The 16,063-nt window shown below is 32.0% G+C and overlaps 1 protein-coding gene across 2 annotated transcripts in view; it reads right to left on the reverse strand.

The window, feature by feature from the left end:
• Window positions 1-1,335: 1,335 nt before the first annotated feature.
• LOC122005721 (receptor-like cytosolic serine/threonine-protein kinase RBK1) overlaps window positions 1,336-16,063 on the reverse strand; it is a 54,826-nt gene continuing 40,098 nt past the window's right edge. The window contains exons 3-10 of one of the 2 annotated variants that reach the window (XM_042560864.1): window positions 14,881-14,978; window positions 8,025-8,383; window positions 6,394-6,843; window positions 6,130-6,290; window positions 2,818-2,891; window positions 2,576-2,720; window positions 2,334-2,483; window positions 1,336-1,624 (exon numbers count right to left, since the gene is read on the reverse strand). In XM_042560864.1, coding sequence (XP_042416798.1) covers window positions 1,553-1,624; window positions 2,334-2,483; window positions 2,576-2,720; window positions 2,818-2,891; window positions 6,130-6,290; window positions 6,394-6,843; window positions 8,025-8,383; window positions 14,881-14,978 — 1,509 coding nt within the window. In that variant the 3' untranslated portion in view covers window positions 1,336-1,552. Of the gene's footprint in view, window positions 1,625-2,333; window positions 2,484-2,575; window positions 2,721-2,817; window positions 2,892-6,129; window positions 6,291-6,393; window positions 6,844-8,024; window positions 8,384-14,880; window positions 14,979-16,063 lie in introns of those variants that run through there. The other variant, XM_042560865.1, reaches the window with a different exon arrangement.

The following is a 16,063-nucleotide window of genomic DNA, read 5'->3' on the forward strand; positions in this document are numbered from 1 at the left end:
GATGTGCCCACACAAAATATTCTGATAAGAATTTTAGTGCATCAAGGGGAATTGATATGAATTTGATACTTTTATAAGTTTGAGTAGGCAAAGTTCATAAAGTGATATATGAATAGGGATGAACTATAACGCATGGGGAAAAGTATTTAACAGAAGAAATGCAAAGTCGACTGTCATGTAAATAATTTAAAAACAAAAATCTCATGTTATAATTTGCAACAATTTCATTATTATCAATAGGCCAAATAACTAAGATAACAAGTCAGTAGTGAAAAAATAAGCAACAGCAGTTTTGTTGTTTTCTATAGAGATCATTTTCATCTCCTTAATCAAAGTGAATATTTTGTAGTTTTCTTTCATTTATATTGAAGCCATTATTAAGAAACCAACATGCACAAACGAATGTGCTACCTTGAATATGTATAAACAGTGATATTCTTGGAATCTTGCAAGTCCTTACGTCTTTTGTTGATATCAAATGAGATTTTGACTAAATTGAATGCATGATATCTAAATTTTACATTTTACGACATATGAATGAGTAGTGTTGTAGCTACTCATAAAAACACGGTCTATTGTTTTTCAACATCTGGCTGTGATTTTTCTTTTTTATCTTTATTCAGCTAAAAACTTGCATAATAATTGGAAATTCTGTTCTAAATGACCCGGACAGTTAGGTTTACAGCTTACCCTGGGAAAAAAAAAGGGAGAAAGAAAGGAGGTGAGAAAAGGTTGGGGAAAAACTGATTGCTTAGGAGGGGAAGAGCTAATATGACAGAACCAATTGATTTGTGTATTGGATTACAAATAAGGAGAGATCACAGGTATGGTACAAAACCAACAATTAACTCTCAAGATGGAAGTAATCCCATAGATGTTGTATCTATGCCTGTTCAAAATGCAAATCATAGTATTCATTCTTATGGGAATGATAAGGAAAAACAAGAAGGGAAAATGTCTGAAAGAAATGCATTTATCAAACAGCCCTCTCCCCTTGCCCATTCAGCATTGCATGTAACCCCGAACTCTACTGACTTCTGATGGCCTTCATCCCCTACCCTCCAGACTAACCTCTGTTGCCACTACCTTCATTGACCTACCTCCGATCTTGTTCTCACACCCACTTCCTCAGATTGGACATGAGCTCACCCCAATCCAGTTTGCTGCATCCACATATCTTTGCACCAACCTAACTCTGACCCACTCACTGCCTACCATGCCCTTGCCCCCATGCAACATAATTTCGCTTGCTCGTCATTGATTGCTAGCAAAGGAGAGCCATCGGAGGAAAGGTGTCTCTTTCTCCACCAAAGACATTTGCTTCCATCGCAAATAGAGTGAAAGTGTATGGGTCATTGATGGCAACATATTTACATTTCCTAGTATGGCACCAGCTATGGATCCTGGTAGAGTTATGGTTTTCCATTTTCCTCAAAAAAACGTATTATCATGAACATAGATGACAATGAGCACATTTCTTTGACGAAAGGATATTGATAGTCTAAATGGTCTACAGGCATATGTGGCACTGAGGTATCACCATGAATGATCATCATTTTGTATAGTATGGGACGAACTGCTGTGCTAAGTCTCGGACATGACCTTCTTCGAGAAGATGAACAACCTGTTCCAGTAAAAGTAAGTTAGTGGAGCAACTCAAAATAAACTATTTGAAGATGAGCAACTCAAATTCCTCAAAAGCCAAAGTTTCCATAATTCAATAACCAGTAAGGATTAATGCAAAAGGTCATCAGATATTACATCAAAAATACATAGGTTCATGAAATAGCGAATGCATAAAGATCATGTTGTTCAATAAACATACAGGTATATCCGCTTAATCTTGACATCACAATCAATAATGGATTCTAGATCTCATTTGCACACTTAATCCAAACACGGTTGAAATTCTTCTCTCGTAAGGTCAAATTATTTCTGTAGGAGGAAGATGGAGTAATATTGAAAGGCAGTTATTTGATGCAATGTGAATGTAAGAGCAGTTTTAGACATTGTTCACCAATTACTTTCCCTAACATGCCCTATTGAGATAAAGATTGTTGGCTTTAATACAATAAGATGGACTTGGGATTAACGTATCCAATCAAAAATTATATTCATAACAAACATAATATTTGAGAGGTGACTTCAATTACTGTTAATATGATACTCATAACATAATCTTTGATGCTTTTTTTAAAAAAAATATGCATGAAAAGACCAATGAATTCAGTAGATTAAACAAAAATCTGAGACACAATGAAACCATCTATCAAAGGGAAGTACTTATCTTGTGTTTCATAAAACAAAATAACAAAAAGGATCTGTATACAAACCTCTCCCACAGATGGACGCATTTCAGGATTTCTCCTAACACAGAGAAATGCTGCTCTAGCCACACGATATAACTCATAAGTGTCATAAGATTCTCCAAGGACAGGATCAATAAGATCATGAAGTGCAAGATTTTCAACTAACGGTTCTGCCTACAATTACCAAAGAATAGAGTTACATGCACATAATCTTTTAGAATCTGATAAGCAACACAATAATTTAAATAAAGATATAAAGCTCATACCCATTGCAATATATGCTGGGGATGCCCATTGTCTTCATCAATTACCGGACGTCCAGATATCAGCTGAAAAAGAAGTACTCCAAATGAGTAAACATCAGTCCTTACTGAGACAATACCAAATTCAGCATACTCAGGTGCAAGATACCTGCAAAATATCAGAAAGTTATTCACATCCAAAAAAAGTTCAAAGATGTCCATAGAAATATTAAATTAGCAAACCATAAGAGACAGAAGATTCCTACCCAGAAGTTCCTAGAACTTGTGTTTGGAATGAATCACTATTAGATTTCCATTTAGCAAGACCAAAATCCCCAAGCTGTTCAAAAAGCACTTTTTATCATATTGTGTTGTGAAAAAATATGAATAAATGTGATATCTCATACACAAATGAAGAAAGCTAGATAAAAGAAAAAAAAAATTAAAGCACAACAATGGGGGTACAATTCAAGCTTTTGTAGGAATCACGTGAACTTAATACTCTTGCTTTAATATGACACTCTCAAAAGGTTAAATTGCACCAAAGAAATAAGGTGAAAAAAATGTGATTTAAGGTTTAGAGTAGTGTTTTGAAGTTACAGACTCCTACTAGAATTTTATAGTTTCGCTCAAGGTTTAAAACCTCGGTCATGTCGGAGTTTCAATCGTTGACTAGAACGATATAGTTTTGGTACCTTATCATATCGTGTCAATAAAGTTTTGATACTTATAATAAAATTATTAATAATAGCATAATTAATTTTATTTAATATACATAATTTTTAACTAACTTTTTATTATAACTAATTATTTACTTAGTAATTAATTATACTGTAATATAAATTTGTTGCATATCAAATGAGGAAGTGGAAGATCAAAAAAGACTTGGTTAGCAAAATAAGATAAAATTTATTTAAGTATAAATGATGATATACTAGGCGATAGAGCTCATGGCGTAAAAGGATCCATATAGCCGACCCCACCTAGTGGGATAAGGCTTGGTTGTTGTTGTTGTTGTTAATATATATTTGTTCTTTTATTCATCTTTGTCGATTAATTTAATTATCTTAGTTTTAAAATTAAAAATGTTTGTAATCATTAGTTTTTATTTTTAGCTTTAGTTATATTTCTTCCATTTCACAACAATTTACACTTAAAATCTATTTGATAAAAAAAAAGGCAGCCCGGTGCACGAAGCTCTAGCCATGCGAGATCCTGGGGAAGGATCCATTGTACACAGTCTTACCCTGCTTTTTGCAAGAGATTATTTCCAAGATTCGAACTAGTGACCTTTTGGTCATAAAGCACCAACTTAAAATCTATTCGATATAAAACCTAAATAAAAAACTCTTGGATGCATGCAATGAAATAATTTAAAACTTATTATTTAATTTTAATTTGGTTTTATTTCTTCCATATTAGATTAATGAAAAATAAAAAGATTCATAATTTTTCAAATTTTAGGATTACAATATTATATTTTACATTTAAGATAAATTTTAAATTTTATAACTAAATTTATTAAATTTTATAAGTATGAAATTTATAAAAATTAAATATATGAAACTCAGTTTAAACTTGAATGAATTAAATTTAAAAATTTTAGATTGAAGAATGTTTGTTTGATAAAGTCACATCAAAATTTGAAACAAAGACTTTTAAAAAAAATAATTTTATGTTATGAGTTCACAATCACAATATAATATTTTAATAAAATAAATTTAAAATTATGAAAAAAAAATATTTATAAAATGTAATTAAATAATTTTTCAATTAATCAAAGTGATGTGTAAAATCCAAGTTATTTGCTGATGTTCAAATCAAAATTGAGAGAATACATAAAGGAGAGGACAAGAACCTAGACATTTAAATTTTTATTTAAATTTTTTTTTTAGATAACTAATTAAGTTAAATCAAACAAATATTTGAAATTTTATAGTCGAGTGGAAGTTGATTTAGGGTTAAATAAAGATATTCAAGTAGATATGGTGATTAGAATTAAATGGATCCAAACTGAACTTGATTTGCATTTATTTTGGTCTATTTTAAAATTAAACCAAATTTATATATAGGAAAATCAAGTTCGGCTGTATTTAATAAAGTTGGTTGTATTTTCATAATGTTATGAATTATATATTTTTTAAGTATCTAAATGGTCGCAACTTGCCCACCCTTGCCATCCATTATTGAAATGGACGTCTACCATAACTACCGCACCCTAACCCCTGCAACGCCCATTGCTCACTGCAGCCATCCCTTTCATCGTCCTCCATCATTTCTCTTACTAATTTCTTTCCCTTCTGATTCTCTCTCCCCTCAATCTTTCTTTTTTATTTCTCTGTCTCTAAGCTTTCGTCTGATGTCAATTATTTCGCTTTTGCCTAATGTCGAGCATTTCGTGTGTGGGTAGGCAGGTAGTGTAGGTAGGTGGGTGGCGTGGGTAGGCTAGAGGTGTGAGTAAGCGAGCAGTCCGCCTGTGATGACTAGAATAAATCGAAACTTGAAATGTTGATTTCGCTACTATCTTGTGTTGACATAGCACACTTTCAAGTATCTAGTTTTATGTAATTCCTTCCACTTACATTGTCTACCTCTCAAGAGTATAACAACTGCAAAGTCATTATTTTGAAAAGCAAGTAATAAAAATATAACAAGTCTATCAACTAATTTTATACCTTACTAACACCAGAATGAGTGTCATAGATTGAATGAGAATATTTTTTGTAATATTTTTGTGAGATTAACTCCACAATATTCTAAAATTGAAATTAAGTAATGCTCTCAAGACATCTAATATTCGAATCTCCATATATCCATCAGTACATGTCAATAAATTACTGGGAGTTGGACTTATATCATAATACAATTAGAGAAGAAACAAGCGAGGTACAAATCATAGATACATCTCGGTTTCTTTGGCTATAGTGTTACTCGTGTTTGTTGCTTCTGGAGCTCCATTTTGGTGCTCACCCCTCTTCCCTTTCCCTCTCTTTTTATAATATTTCGTCTCCGCATGAATGACAATCAAAGGATGAGCTGCGAGAATAGAATCCTATCTTGATTTGTACTACCACTGAAATTCTATGGGCACGAGTGACACTGACATTTACTCATACCACACTATCAATATCAATTGGTGATTGGGATGATTCATTGATTGTGTCAATCAATACTGATTGACATGTGAAATCTCATCACACTGATGTTGGACATAATATGGAGAATTCATTACTTTAGTGCACTGTGCAAGACTTACACATGAGACCAAGCAAAACTTTCTTGTTAATTGAACCTATAGAGTTGTGAGTTAGTTTATATCTCACGATAGATAACAAAGTTCACTGTCATGTGGTTCTCCTTAAGCATGTTGATATCATTCTTAGGAGCAAAATCAAATACTACAATGGATTCCGCAATTCCTAAAATTAATTGTACTACAGCATCATAAATTATCCTATCACCTAACCAGTTGCCTCATGTAGTTTCCAGTTTCTTATTTCATAGAAAACCAAAATTCATCATCTGAAATAGTAATGCTGAAGCAGAAACCAACGGATATGAATGCTAAAAAAAATTACCATGGGAACAAAATCATGTGTAAGCAGAACATTGCTTGGTCGCAAATCTCTATGAATAATTGGACCACCACGGCATTCTTCATGCAGAAAACGGAGACCTTTTGCTATTCCCAAAGCAATAGCATGTCTACGATCCCATTCAAGAAGCTCAGCAGATTCATCTACATAGTCCACAAAAAAGTTCATTCAACATTATAGCAGCCAAACCAGAAAATATATGACACTTGTTGATTCCAATATGACAGCAATAGGTCTACTACTTACTAAAAAGATGCCAATGAAGAGACTTGTTGCAGATATATTCATAAACTAAGATATTATGTTTCTCCTTGCAACAATAACCCAAAAGCATCACAATATTCCTATGTCTTGCAAAGCTTAGAACATGCACTTCAGAAAAGAATTCATTGTATCCTTGGGTGCTTTCATCTTTTCGTACTTTTGCTGCAATAAACTGGTCATCTTTAAGTTGGCCTTTGTATACAAAACCAAATCCACCTTCTCCCAATAAATTATCTTTTGAAAAATCGTTAGTTGCATCCTGAATCTCTGAAAATTGGAACTTCATAGATTCCTTGATATAAAGTATTGACCTTAGTCCACAAGCAGCACAAAGAATTGGCTTTTCAGAGGAATCATACTGCAAAACTAAATCATTATTGCCCTCCAGGACCTGCTTACCAGACAGATTTCTTTGTTCTTTAAAATATACCCCTGAAAAGGACAATGATCATGGAAAACTAAGATAAAAGGAATTTCCTGCTGATAGAAATCGTTCTTAATGTGATTAGATCACAGAAAAGTCATCTTCTGTCAACTACAGATCACTAAAAGCTTATAATACTTGGAGAATAGAATTCATAGTTGCTACATACTAGAGGATAGAAGACATATATATTCAATTCAGTTAAACAATTACTAAAGCTGCAAACCATAGGCAAGGGGAACTTTCCATCACCACAAACAGTTAACAATGAACGCCATCCTTGTAGAGACTTCAAAAGATGAATCAGATGTTCAGGTTGTTCATAGTAACTAGCATCTCCAGTACAATACTTATTCACATTAACTCATTGATGCTATCCAAACTTTCAATTATTTCAATTGTTATGACAAATTTAGCTATCAAATTTTGGTGTCGGTTTTCCAAAACTGCTTATTACATATATAATTTAACTTTCTATATAAGATCGATATAGAATGCTTAGTGGCATAGGGACAACTAAAGATATACTATTAGCATTTTCCTTTTTCCAATTTTTCCAAAATAACCAAAGATTGGAATCTAGTTCAATATTGGTATCAAAAGTTGTTAGTTTTACCTAAACTAGTTATGATCTCTTCTTCACTGAACATATATCTGTGAGGACGTGTATGCATGTGCATGCCAGGGTAACTCTAACAGCAATGAAGATCACAGCTCTGAAAGGTATGTGGATGGTTGCTTGTAAAATTCCATGTTCAACTGAGCACAAATAAATCCAGTAGCATCAACCCAGACCCAGAAAAGGGGTAAAAGAAGTGCAAGTATGAACTTTATAGCTGGAACTGTAAAGTATAAACTATCAACATGAAAATAAAAGGTATATATTACGAAAAAGGCTAAATACTCCACGAGGAAAAACCACCTCTAGATTACACTTGTCAAGATTACCATGGATGCAAAATGCATAATTCATGGACCTTCATGAAAATAAGACCAACCTATAAGATCCTTGTACCTAAGGAAATTTAATATTTGATGTCATTTCCACTTTGGCAACAAGCATATATACGCACATGCTATATATATATATATAGACACACACACACACAAAGAAAAGGCATATAGACACAAATTATGTAGGAAAAGAAGAGAAATGCCTTCTCTCCCTCTGATATTGCAATTTGCTTACCTGAAGTGGCAACTCCATCAAATGGCATTATACTAGAGTCCTCGAACCTTGATTTGGATGATGATAGCATGCTCAGCTTAAAGGCATTGGAGTAATCTTGGGAAGTTATAGAAGAATAATAATCTGAAAAAGACACCAAAGAGCGCACATTGGCTTCACCTATGTTCTTGTCATCTTCCTCCATGTTTGAACTGGGTTGAACACTTCTGGAGACAGAAAATAGCTTCTGCTCTACTGTTTCTTTACTTGAAGCATTTGTAACAAATGGTTTTGGCACAGCAACAAATAGATTATCAGAAACAGATGCGACTTTGCAGGTTATGTGTTTCATATAAAATTTCATGTCCCTCCGCAAGTGCCTTTCAACATGTATATCATTATTAAGCACTTCACACCACGCATCAGTACCATAAAATCATATATGTCTTTGCATCCATACAATTAGCACAAGGAAAAAAGCAGACAAAAAAATGAGCAGAATGTAGCAGTTTGAATGTGCAAAATCCATGGATACTGGGAAATCCTATGCTGGAAAAAGTATACTCATTTATCCTAGCATGGACAATTTTCAACACATTAATTTGGCAGATTTAGCAATTAGCACAAGTAAACAGATACAAGCTCTCAAAATCCTCAAACTTATGTGATGCTAACTCCACATCAAGGCTCAAGTCTCCTTTCATTACCTAAATAACGTGGATAATATCAGTCCCAAGATTGGATGGAAAAAAGAAAAGCTTGTGTTAGGCCTTAACAACAGGCACAAAACTATATCAATAACCTAATGTATATCTACTGTACATGGATCTTAACCAAATTTATTGTGACTCTAGGTCGTCACCCTAAGTGGCAGAGGTGTCTTCACCATAGTTGTCAAAATCAGTATCTGTATTGGGACTGGATGGTCAAAAAATCTAAGTATTGATTGGATCGGTTGGTAGGAGAAGTGAAATCAAAATTGATGAAGTCTTAAATAATTATGATATAAAACATGACAATTAGTCATAATTAGAGTCATAGTAAGGATAAATATTTTCTCTCATGAGATAACATAATAACACAATACAATTAATGAAATAGTATATTCAATTAATTAGATTAATGGAATTACCAGTGATTTCATATTACTGATATTATTAGGTTAACAATATTGTATTATCATTATTTAATGAGATGGAAAGGAATTCTGAAATAGACTTAACCTGATCATACTTGCCATCTCTAGAGGAACAATGAGATCAAGATGTTAATGAAACTTCTAAATAAAGGGAACATTTACAGACTACTGTAAAGGATTAATAGCCTATCTTGCTCACTTATTCCATAGTTTGCACTTTCCTTCATTGAAAGCAAATGTCCTGTAAACCATTATCCCTACTCATGTGTGGCTGACTGGTTGTCTAACTATTTGTTTAACCGGCCCGACATGCAATGGATATTCAACTGGCAAGCGAAAGACTGCATATGTCTACAGAACCAGTTTAGTATTGAGAAGCATAAGCTGACTCAGAACTAGCACTTAAAATAAAAGGAGGGGCTTATCTTATGACTCTACCCTTAGCATTATTAATAGCGAGCATGATATCAGCTTTCACTAGATTGTTAACCTTTTTCTAGACGTATCAAACATTATTGTATTGTTAACTAAATGTATGTCTTTAGATTATTGGAAGGAGGGTCTTGGCACAACGATCAAGTTATTGCCGTGTGACCTAGAGGTCATGGGTTCGAGTCTCGGAAGCAGCCTCTTGTAAAGCAGAATAAGGCTGCGTACAGACTTCCCCAAGACCCGCATTGGCAAGAGTTTTGTTCACCGAGATGCCCTTTTATGTCTTAGCTTATTGATGGATAGAAAATAAAGCATGAATAATTAAAAATATACTAATAAATTCTGTTGCATTATCAATAGAGTAATAAACAATATCATATATTAATATGTTGTTTACTAAAATAGATTATTATTGTTTAATATTTCATATTATTGGGTTTAGTTGAAAATGGACTTTGAGGCAATACTGGTCAATAAAGCTATTTATCAATATTGAATGAAGAAGAGATAGATAAGCTGATTCGTCGACATAGTGGTAGATCACTTGAAACAATAAGATTATTCTAAATTCACAGGAGCAACAAGGACCATATCAATGTACTGTATGCCTTAACTAATATTTAGGCAAAATAGAGACAGTTCGCTAGATTGGTTGACTTTTTTAATTCAATTTCGTTTGATAAAATTTCTTCCTATTGCATCATTTTCATTCATTTTGATTTAATGAGCTTTCAATCAATTTAATATATTTTCCAGTGGAGTTAATCTATTTCTAGATAATTTCTTCAAATTTTTTACTTTCTTTAAACTATGGATCTAATATGAGATATTGATCTCAAGAAAAATTGGTCAGACTTTGCTAATATTGATGCAACTTAGGCAACCCATATCAGTATCAACTGATTTTTTTTTAACAATTATGGTTTTTCTTCATTCTCCATTCAGTTTCCCAATATGCAAAGAATGACTTATTAGTAAGGATATAGTCCTACATTGAGTTTGAAGGAGGAATAAGAATTGTGTATTTGACCATAAATAGTTAAGATTTATAGTTTATTTGTGGTCCTTTGGGTACATGTTTAGGACTAATACAACCTAGCCCCTAAAAATGACCCATAAACATTGAAAACCGTGAACCATCAAGCAAAATATTGATACACAATAGAGTATAGACATATTGACAGTACAAACTCCCCCACAATTCAATATGGAATTATATTGGAGTCTCGCATAGGAATCTCTTGGATTGTAAGTTCTTTGTTGTTTCCTTGTAGCTGTTTATGGGTAAAGTTAAAGCAGAAAGAATTTGACAATATTGTCAGATGCCTATAATATAGCTTTTTCTATTTCATTTGGTAAATGATATGGTTATAAAGCAAATGGGCTCACAGAGGAGTGACTTGGTGTAACTATTCTATCCAACTGGACATACAAAAAAATCAACTTTGCAGCTTTAGAGAAGATGGCTCCAAACCAATCTAATCATGACAGAAGCAAGATGTGAACCAAACATGGTGAAAAGAACCTAGATAAAGAGGTCAAAGAAATTAAGTAACTCCATTCCAGCAAAAGAAGCAGCTGAGTAGAAATCTTGTTAATTTATTTATCTACTTTTGTCCTTTTTCGATTTATCTACCTGGTAGTTTCCTGTTTTAAGAAACAAAAATATCAGTCTATATAGTTATAATATACCAGATGTTTTATCCAGCCTGCACTGACATTTATCAAAGGATAGATTATTTAAGATACATTACTATTAATTGGGAGTTGAGATCCGCTGTTTCCATGGGAAGTCAAATTTTTATGTTGTGCTGCACTTCTAGGTGAAAATATAAATTTTCACAATTCATGGAAACTAACCAAAGCAATTTGGCTAACATTTAAAGCAAATTCATCTTTGCTATTGAATAATATGATTGTTGTGATAAACAAGCCATGTTGGAGTTTTGGTACAATAAGATTTTATATCATATTGTATCATGCAAATACCATTTTAATATTTATTTAATTAAACTATTAATAATAATATGATTAATTTTATTTAGTATAAGTTGTAAATTTTAATTAACTTTTTATTGTAATTAATTATTTACTAAATAATGGATTAAATTACTAATACATGTTTATTCTTGTGCTTATATTTGTTGATTAATTTGATCATCTAAGAATTTAGAGCTAAAAATACTTGCAACAAATTAAGATTTATTTTAAGATTTAGCCACATATAAATTGTGTACTTTTTTATAATGATTTGCAGTTACAATCTATTTTGCCGGAAAAAGGCTAAACTATTAAACAAGAAAATAGGACCTCCCTTGCTACTCTATAAACTAAAGCATGTGTTGCTTTCAAATTCTGCACATTGAAGCAATTTTAAATTTGAAGACTCGAGACGTTTTCATTGTTGAAGATGTAATTGTCATTTTAAAATGAATGTATATTTTTATAAGTTTATATAATTATATTTAAAATTTGTTCATGAGCATTTAATACAAATTTTGAGCGTTAAATAAAAACTAAATAAAATTTTTGAATACACTGAAATAATTCAAAATCCTTAGTTTTAATTTGGTTTTGTTTCTTATACATAACTACCATTATTAGAGTGGACAAAAATAGAGAGATCTATGATTTTTCAAATTTTGGAATGTAAAATATGTTTTAGGTTAAAATTAGATTTTAAATTTTGTAATTAAATTTATTTAATTTTATAAGTATAAAATCTCTAAAAACCTAAACCTTGAACTCAACTCAATCAAAATTGAAAATTATGAATGCAAGTTTTTTTCAATAAGATAATATTCAAATTTAAAAAAAATTATACATTTAAATTGAACTAAATAAATATTTTATATAAAAAAAAATTGATCCTATTAGTGTCCATCTATTGCAATCAAGGTTTAAAATTTCGACATGTGCCGAGATTTAGGTCTCAGACCGGAACGATACGGTTTCGGTATCGTATCATGCCGATACAGTTTCGGTATTTTTTATTTATCTATAGTAATTATAAGATAAATATGTTTATTGCGTATATAAAAATAAGTTGTATATTGATTTATTATAAGTTCTCAATTATTGAATAATTTAATATTGTGTAGAAAAAATAATTAAAAATAGTTTTATTTAAATAGAATTGATATATCAATAATTCAAATTAAAATGGAAGTATCTATAATAATAATAATAAGTATATAAATTAATACAAGATATTACTTTATATTAATAATAATTATATAAATTAACTATTTATTCATTTAATTAATTATTAATTAAATAATATATATTTTAAATAGTAAAAAATATCAAGTAAAAAAATTTTAAAAAATTAAAAAAATATATATAAGAATATAAATATAATTTATTATAATTTTTTAGAATTTTTTTAAAAATGTATATGAAATTTAAAATAATAAAAAATATATTAGAATATAAATAAGAATTATTATACATTTTTTAAATTTTTAAATGAAATTTAAAACATTATTTTTTTCAGAATATTAATTAATAAAATTTATTTTAATTTTAAATATATATTTTTATATATTTTAGTAGGACAATTTAATTAAGGTTTATAAAAACCTCTTCTAAATATCACATATCCTCCTTAGGAATTGTTTAAATTAATTAAATAAAATAAATAATTATTAAAAAATAAAAAAATAGCGTACCTGCGTACGCGAGATCAGATCGCCCACGATCCCGCGGGGGGCGTCCGGCGGCCCTGGAAGCGTCGTCGGACACCTCCAACGGCGTCGGAAGGGTCGTCGAAAGCATCCGACGACCCTGCCGGACTCTTTCAGCGCCGCAGAAGGCGTCGCGCATGACGCCTTCGGTGCTGCAGAAGGTGTCGCACATGACACCTTCGGTGCCAAAGGCGTCATGGGACGCCGCCGAAGGCGTCACGGGACGCCGCCGGAAGCGTCCCGGGACGCCGCCGGAAGCGTCCCGCGTCTCCTCCGGCGCTAATGAGACAAGGACGCCTCCCGTGCCGGTTTCGGCCGCCCGACGGAACGATAAAAATCATCCGTGTCGGGCGGCACGAAACTACATTTCAACCCCTGATTGCAATAATCATTTATCTTCATTGATATTCTATTGAAATAATTTAAAATTACTAAAAGAAAAATAGATAAATTACTTTTTTTAACTTAATCAAATCGATGTGTCTAATCCTAATCAAATCAGAGAGAAGATTCAAAAGAGGAGAATAAGCTCAAGACGATCTAACTAAACCCTAGTTTTCCCATTGTTTGCTTGCACAAATCTCTCATCTCTACCGGCCTCAAAAAAGTTAGAATATGAAGGGAAAAAACTTCATTGATGTTAAATATCAAATTTTATCCTATTTAAATTTTTATATTTTAATTATTTTCAAAAAGTTTTTAGATGACTAATTAAACCAGCAACCAAGTCTTATCCCACTAGGTGGGGTTGATGGGTTAGCAGTAACTTTAGTAGGTTAAAAATCAATTTTAAATCCCCTCTCTTGCTTTCCACATACTCCTCTCCTCCTATTCCTTTCACTTGTCAATTGACACATACCCCTTGCTAGTCACCCACCGCTCTTTCCACTCTCCCTCCATGGTACTCTTCTTTCAAAATTTTCAAGTACTCTTTCTTTTCCCTTGGTCTCTCTCTCTTCCTCCTCTTCTCTCTTTATTCTCACCATTGCTGACCTATTCTCAGGTACTCGCCGTCGGCTTCTGCTACAAGAGGATTCTGAGGAGACTGAGGATGCAGGGAATGAAGGGGATGTTGTTGAGGTAGAAATGTCCATATTCAATATTTATTTATGATTGTTGAAGCAGATAAACATTTTGCAATTAATGTGTTTTAATTGAATACACAAACAAGAATGTGAAATGGATTATTCTTAACAAAAGCAATTAAAGAGCTATCTGAATTCCACACATTTTTATGTAAGCTTCATGAACATGAACATGAAAACCTCATCTATAAATGAAATCACATCTAAAAATTTAAAAGCATCACACACACACACACACACATATATATATATATATACCATTAAGTTTGCTATATTTTTAGATGAAATCAATTGTCAGAAGTGCACGCACATGGATCAAAGACTTTTCTGTCTAAAACAACTTGGCTATTGTTGAAGTAAAATGTGGAGGACTTGGTCTAACGTGCATTTACAAATTAGAATCAGATTTTGGCTCAATAGAGAACTTCTGTACTTAGTAGTAGCTATTCATAGTAAACCAGATCCATAAACTCCCTATTGGTACCATGGCACAACAAAATTTAGAATCAAAACAATCAGAAGCAGAAGAACAGTACCTATCAAGGATAAGCCAGGCAGGTTTATTATTAAGAACTTCCTGAAGAACCACAATTTTGGCTGGTGTTCCAGCGGTTATTTTGATATTGATGCTAACCTAGCACCAGAAGCAACAGTATAAAGAGGCAATCAGTAGATTATTGAATTCTTTAAAAGAATATTCAAAGTGTCTAAGGTTGCCTTGTAGAAAAATATATGCAAGGATCAGAATTTTGAGAGTGGAATAAATTAGTAAGATCGATTGGATAAACTATTCAGTATTGACAAAGGAAAAGGTTCAACTCAGAAACCAGTTAAGAATGGAAAATCTTACTGTTATAAATAAAGATACAATGGCATTAATTAATTCTTAAGAAGCACTTGTATATATCCCAACTCTTTGAGTAAAGCTACATGAATTGCATTCTGCCTATGAATTCTTGGGTGATTTAGATCGATTATGTTTCATCATCATCATCTCATATTTGTCCCAACTATTTGAATCACTTCTAATTAATATGAAATTATTTGATACTTCTAACTCATATATTTAACTCTAATATAATTGATTCAATTCAACTATTTAACATATTGATTATTGTCGTATTACTCCTTTAACTCTGATTGATTCAATTCAACAATATAACATGTTGATTATTGTTGAGGTTAAATTTTCTTTTTTTTGGACCGTCATGATTTCCAACAAATTATGTACACATGTAAATTGAAAAAACGAAGAAAAAAAACATTGGCTCAAGATCCTATGGGACCAATACAAGATGGGTGGATCGAGTCAACTAATTAAAAGTTAACATCGGTTGGATTAGTTCTAGTTAATTTCATGTATAACCATCACAAAGTATATTGGATATGCATCTTGAAGAATCAAACACCACCATACACGAACCAAAAGCATCAAGTATATATCAAAAAGATTAGGAAAGAACCTTAATCAATTAATATAAATATATGCAAAAGTTGGATGCACACAATTTTAGAGGTTGATTGCTACAACAAAATAAGGAGAAATTCTCTAAATTTGTAATTCCTATGATGATGAGATTATAATCTCCGATCGCCCATGTCAAGGAGACAAAATAAGGAAATAAATATTTTCATCAATTCACATCCCTTAGTTAAGAGAGGAAATTATAGATTGAGACTCTATAAAAAGAGTTCATGGGATCAGATGAAGGAAAGAAG

Source organism: Zingiber officinale, chromosome 7B, assembly GCF_018446385.1.
Source record: "Zingiber officinale cultivar Zhangliang chromosome 7B, Zo_v1.1, whole genome shotgun sequence".
Lineage (NCBI taxonomy): Eukaryota > Viridiplantae > Streptophyta > Magnoliopsida > Zingiberales > Zingiberaceae > Zingiber > Zingiber officinale.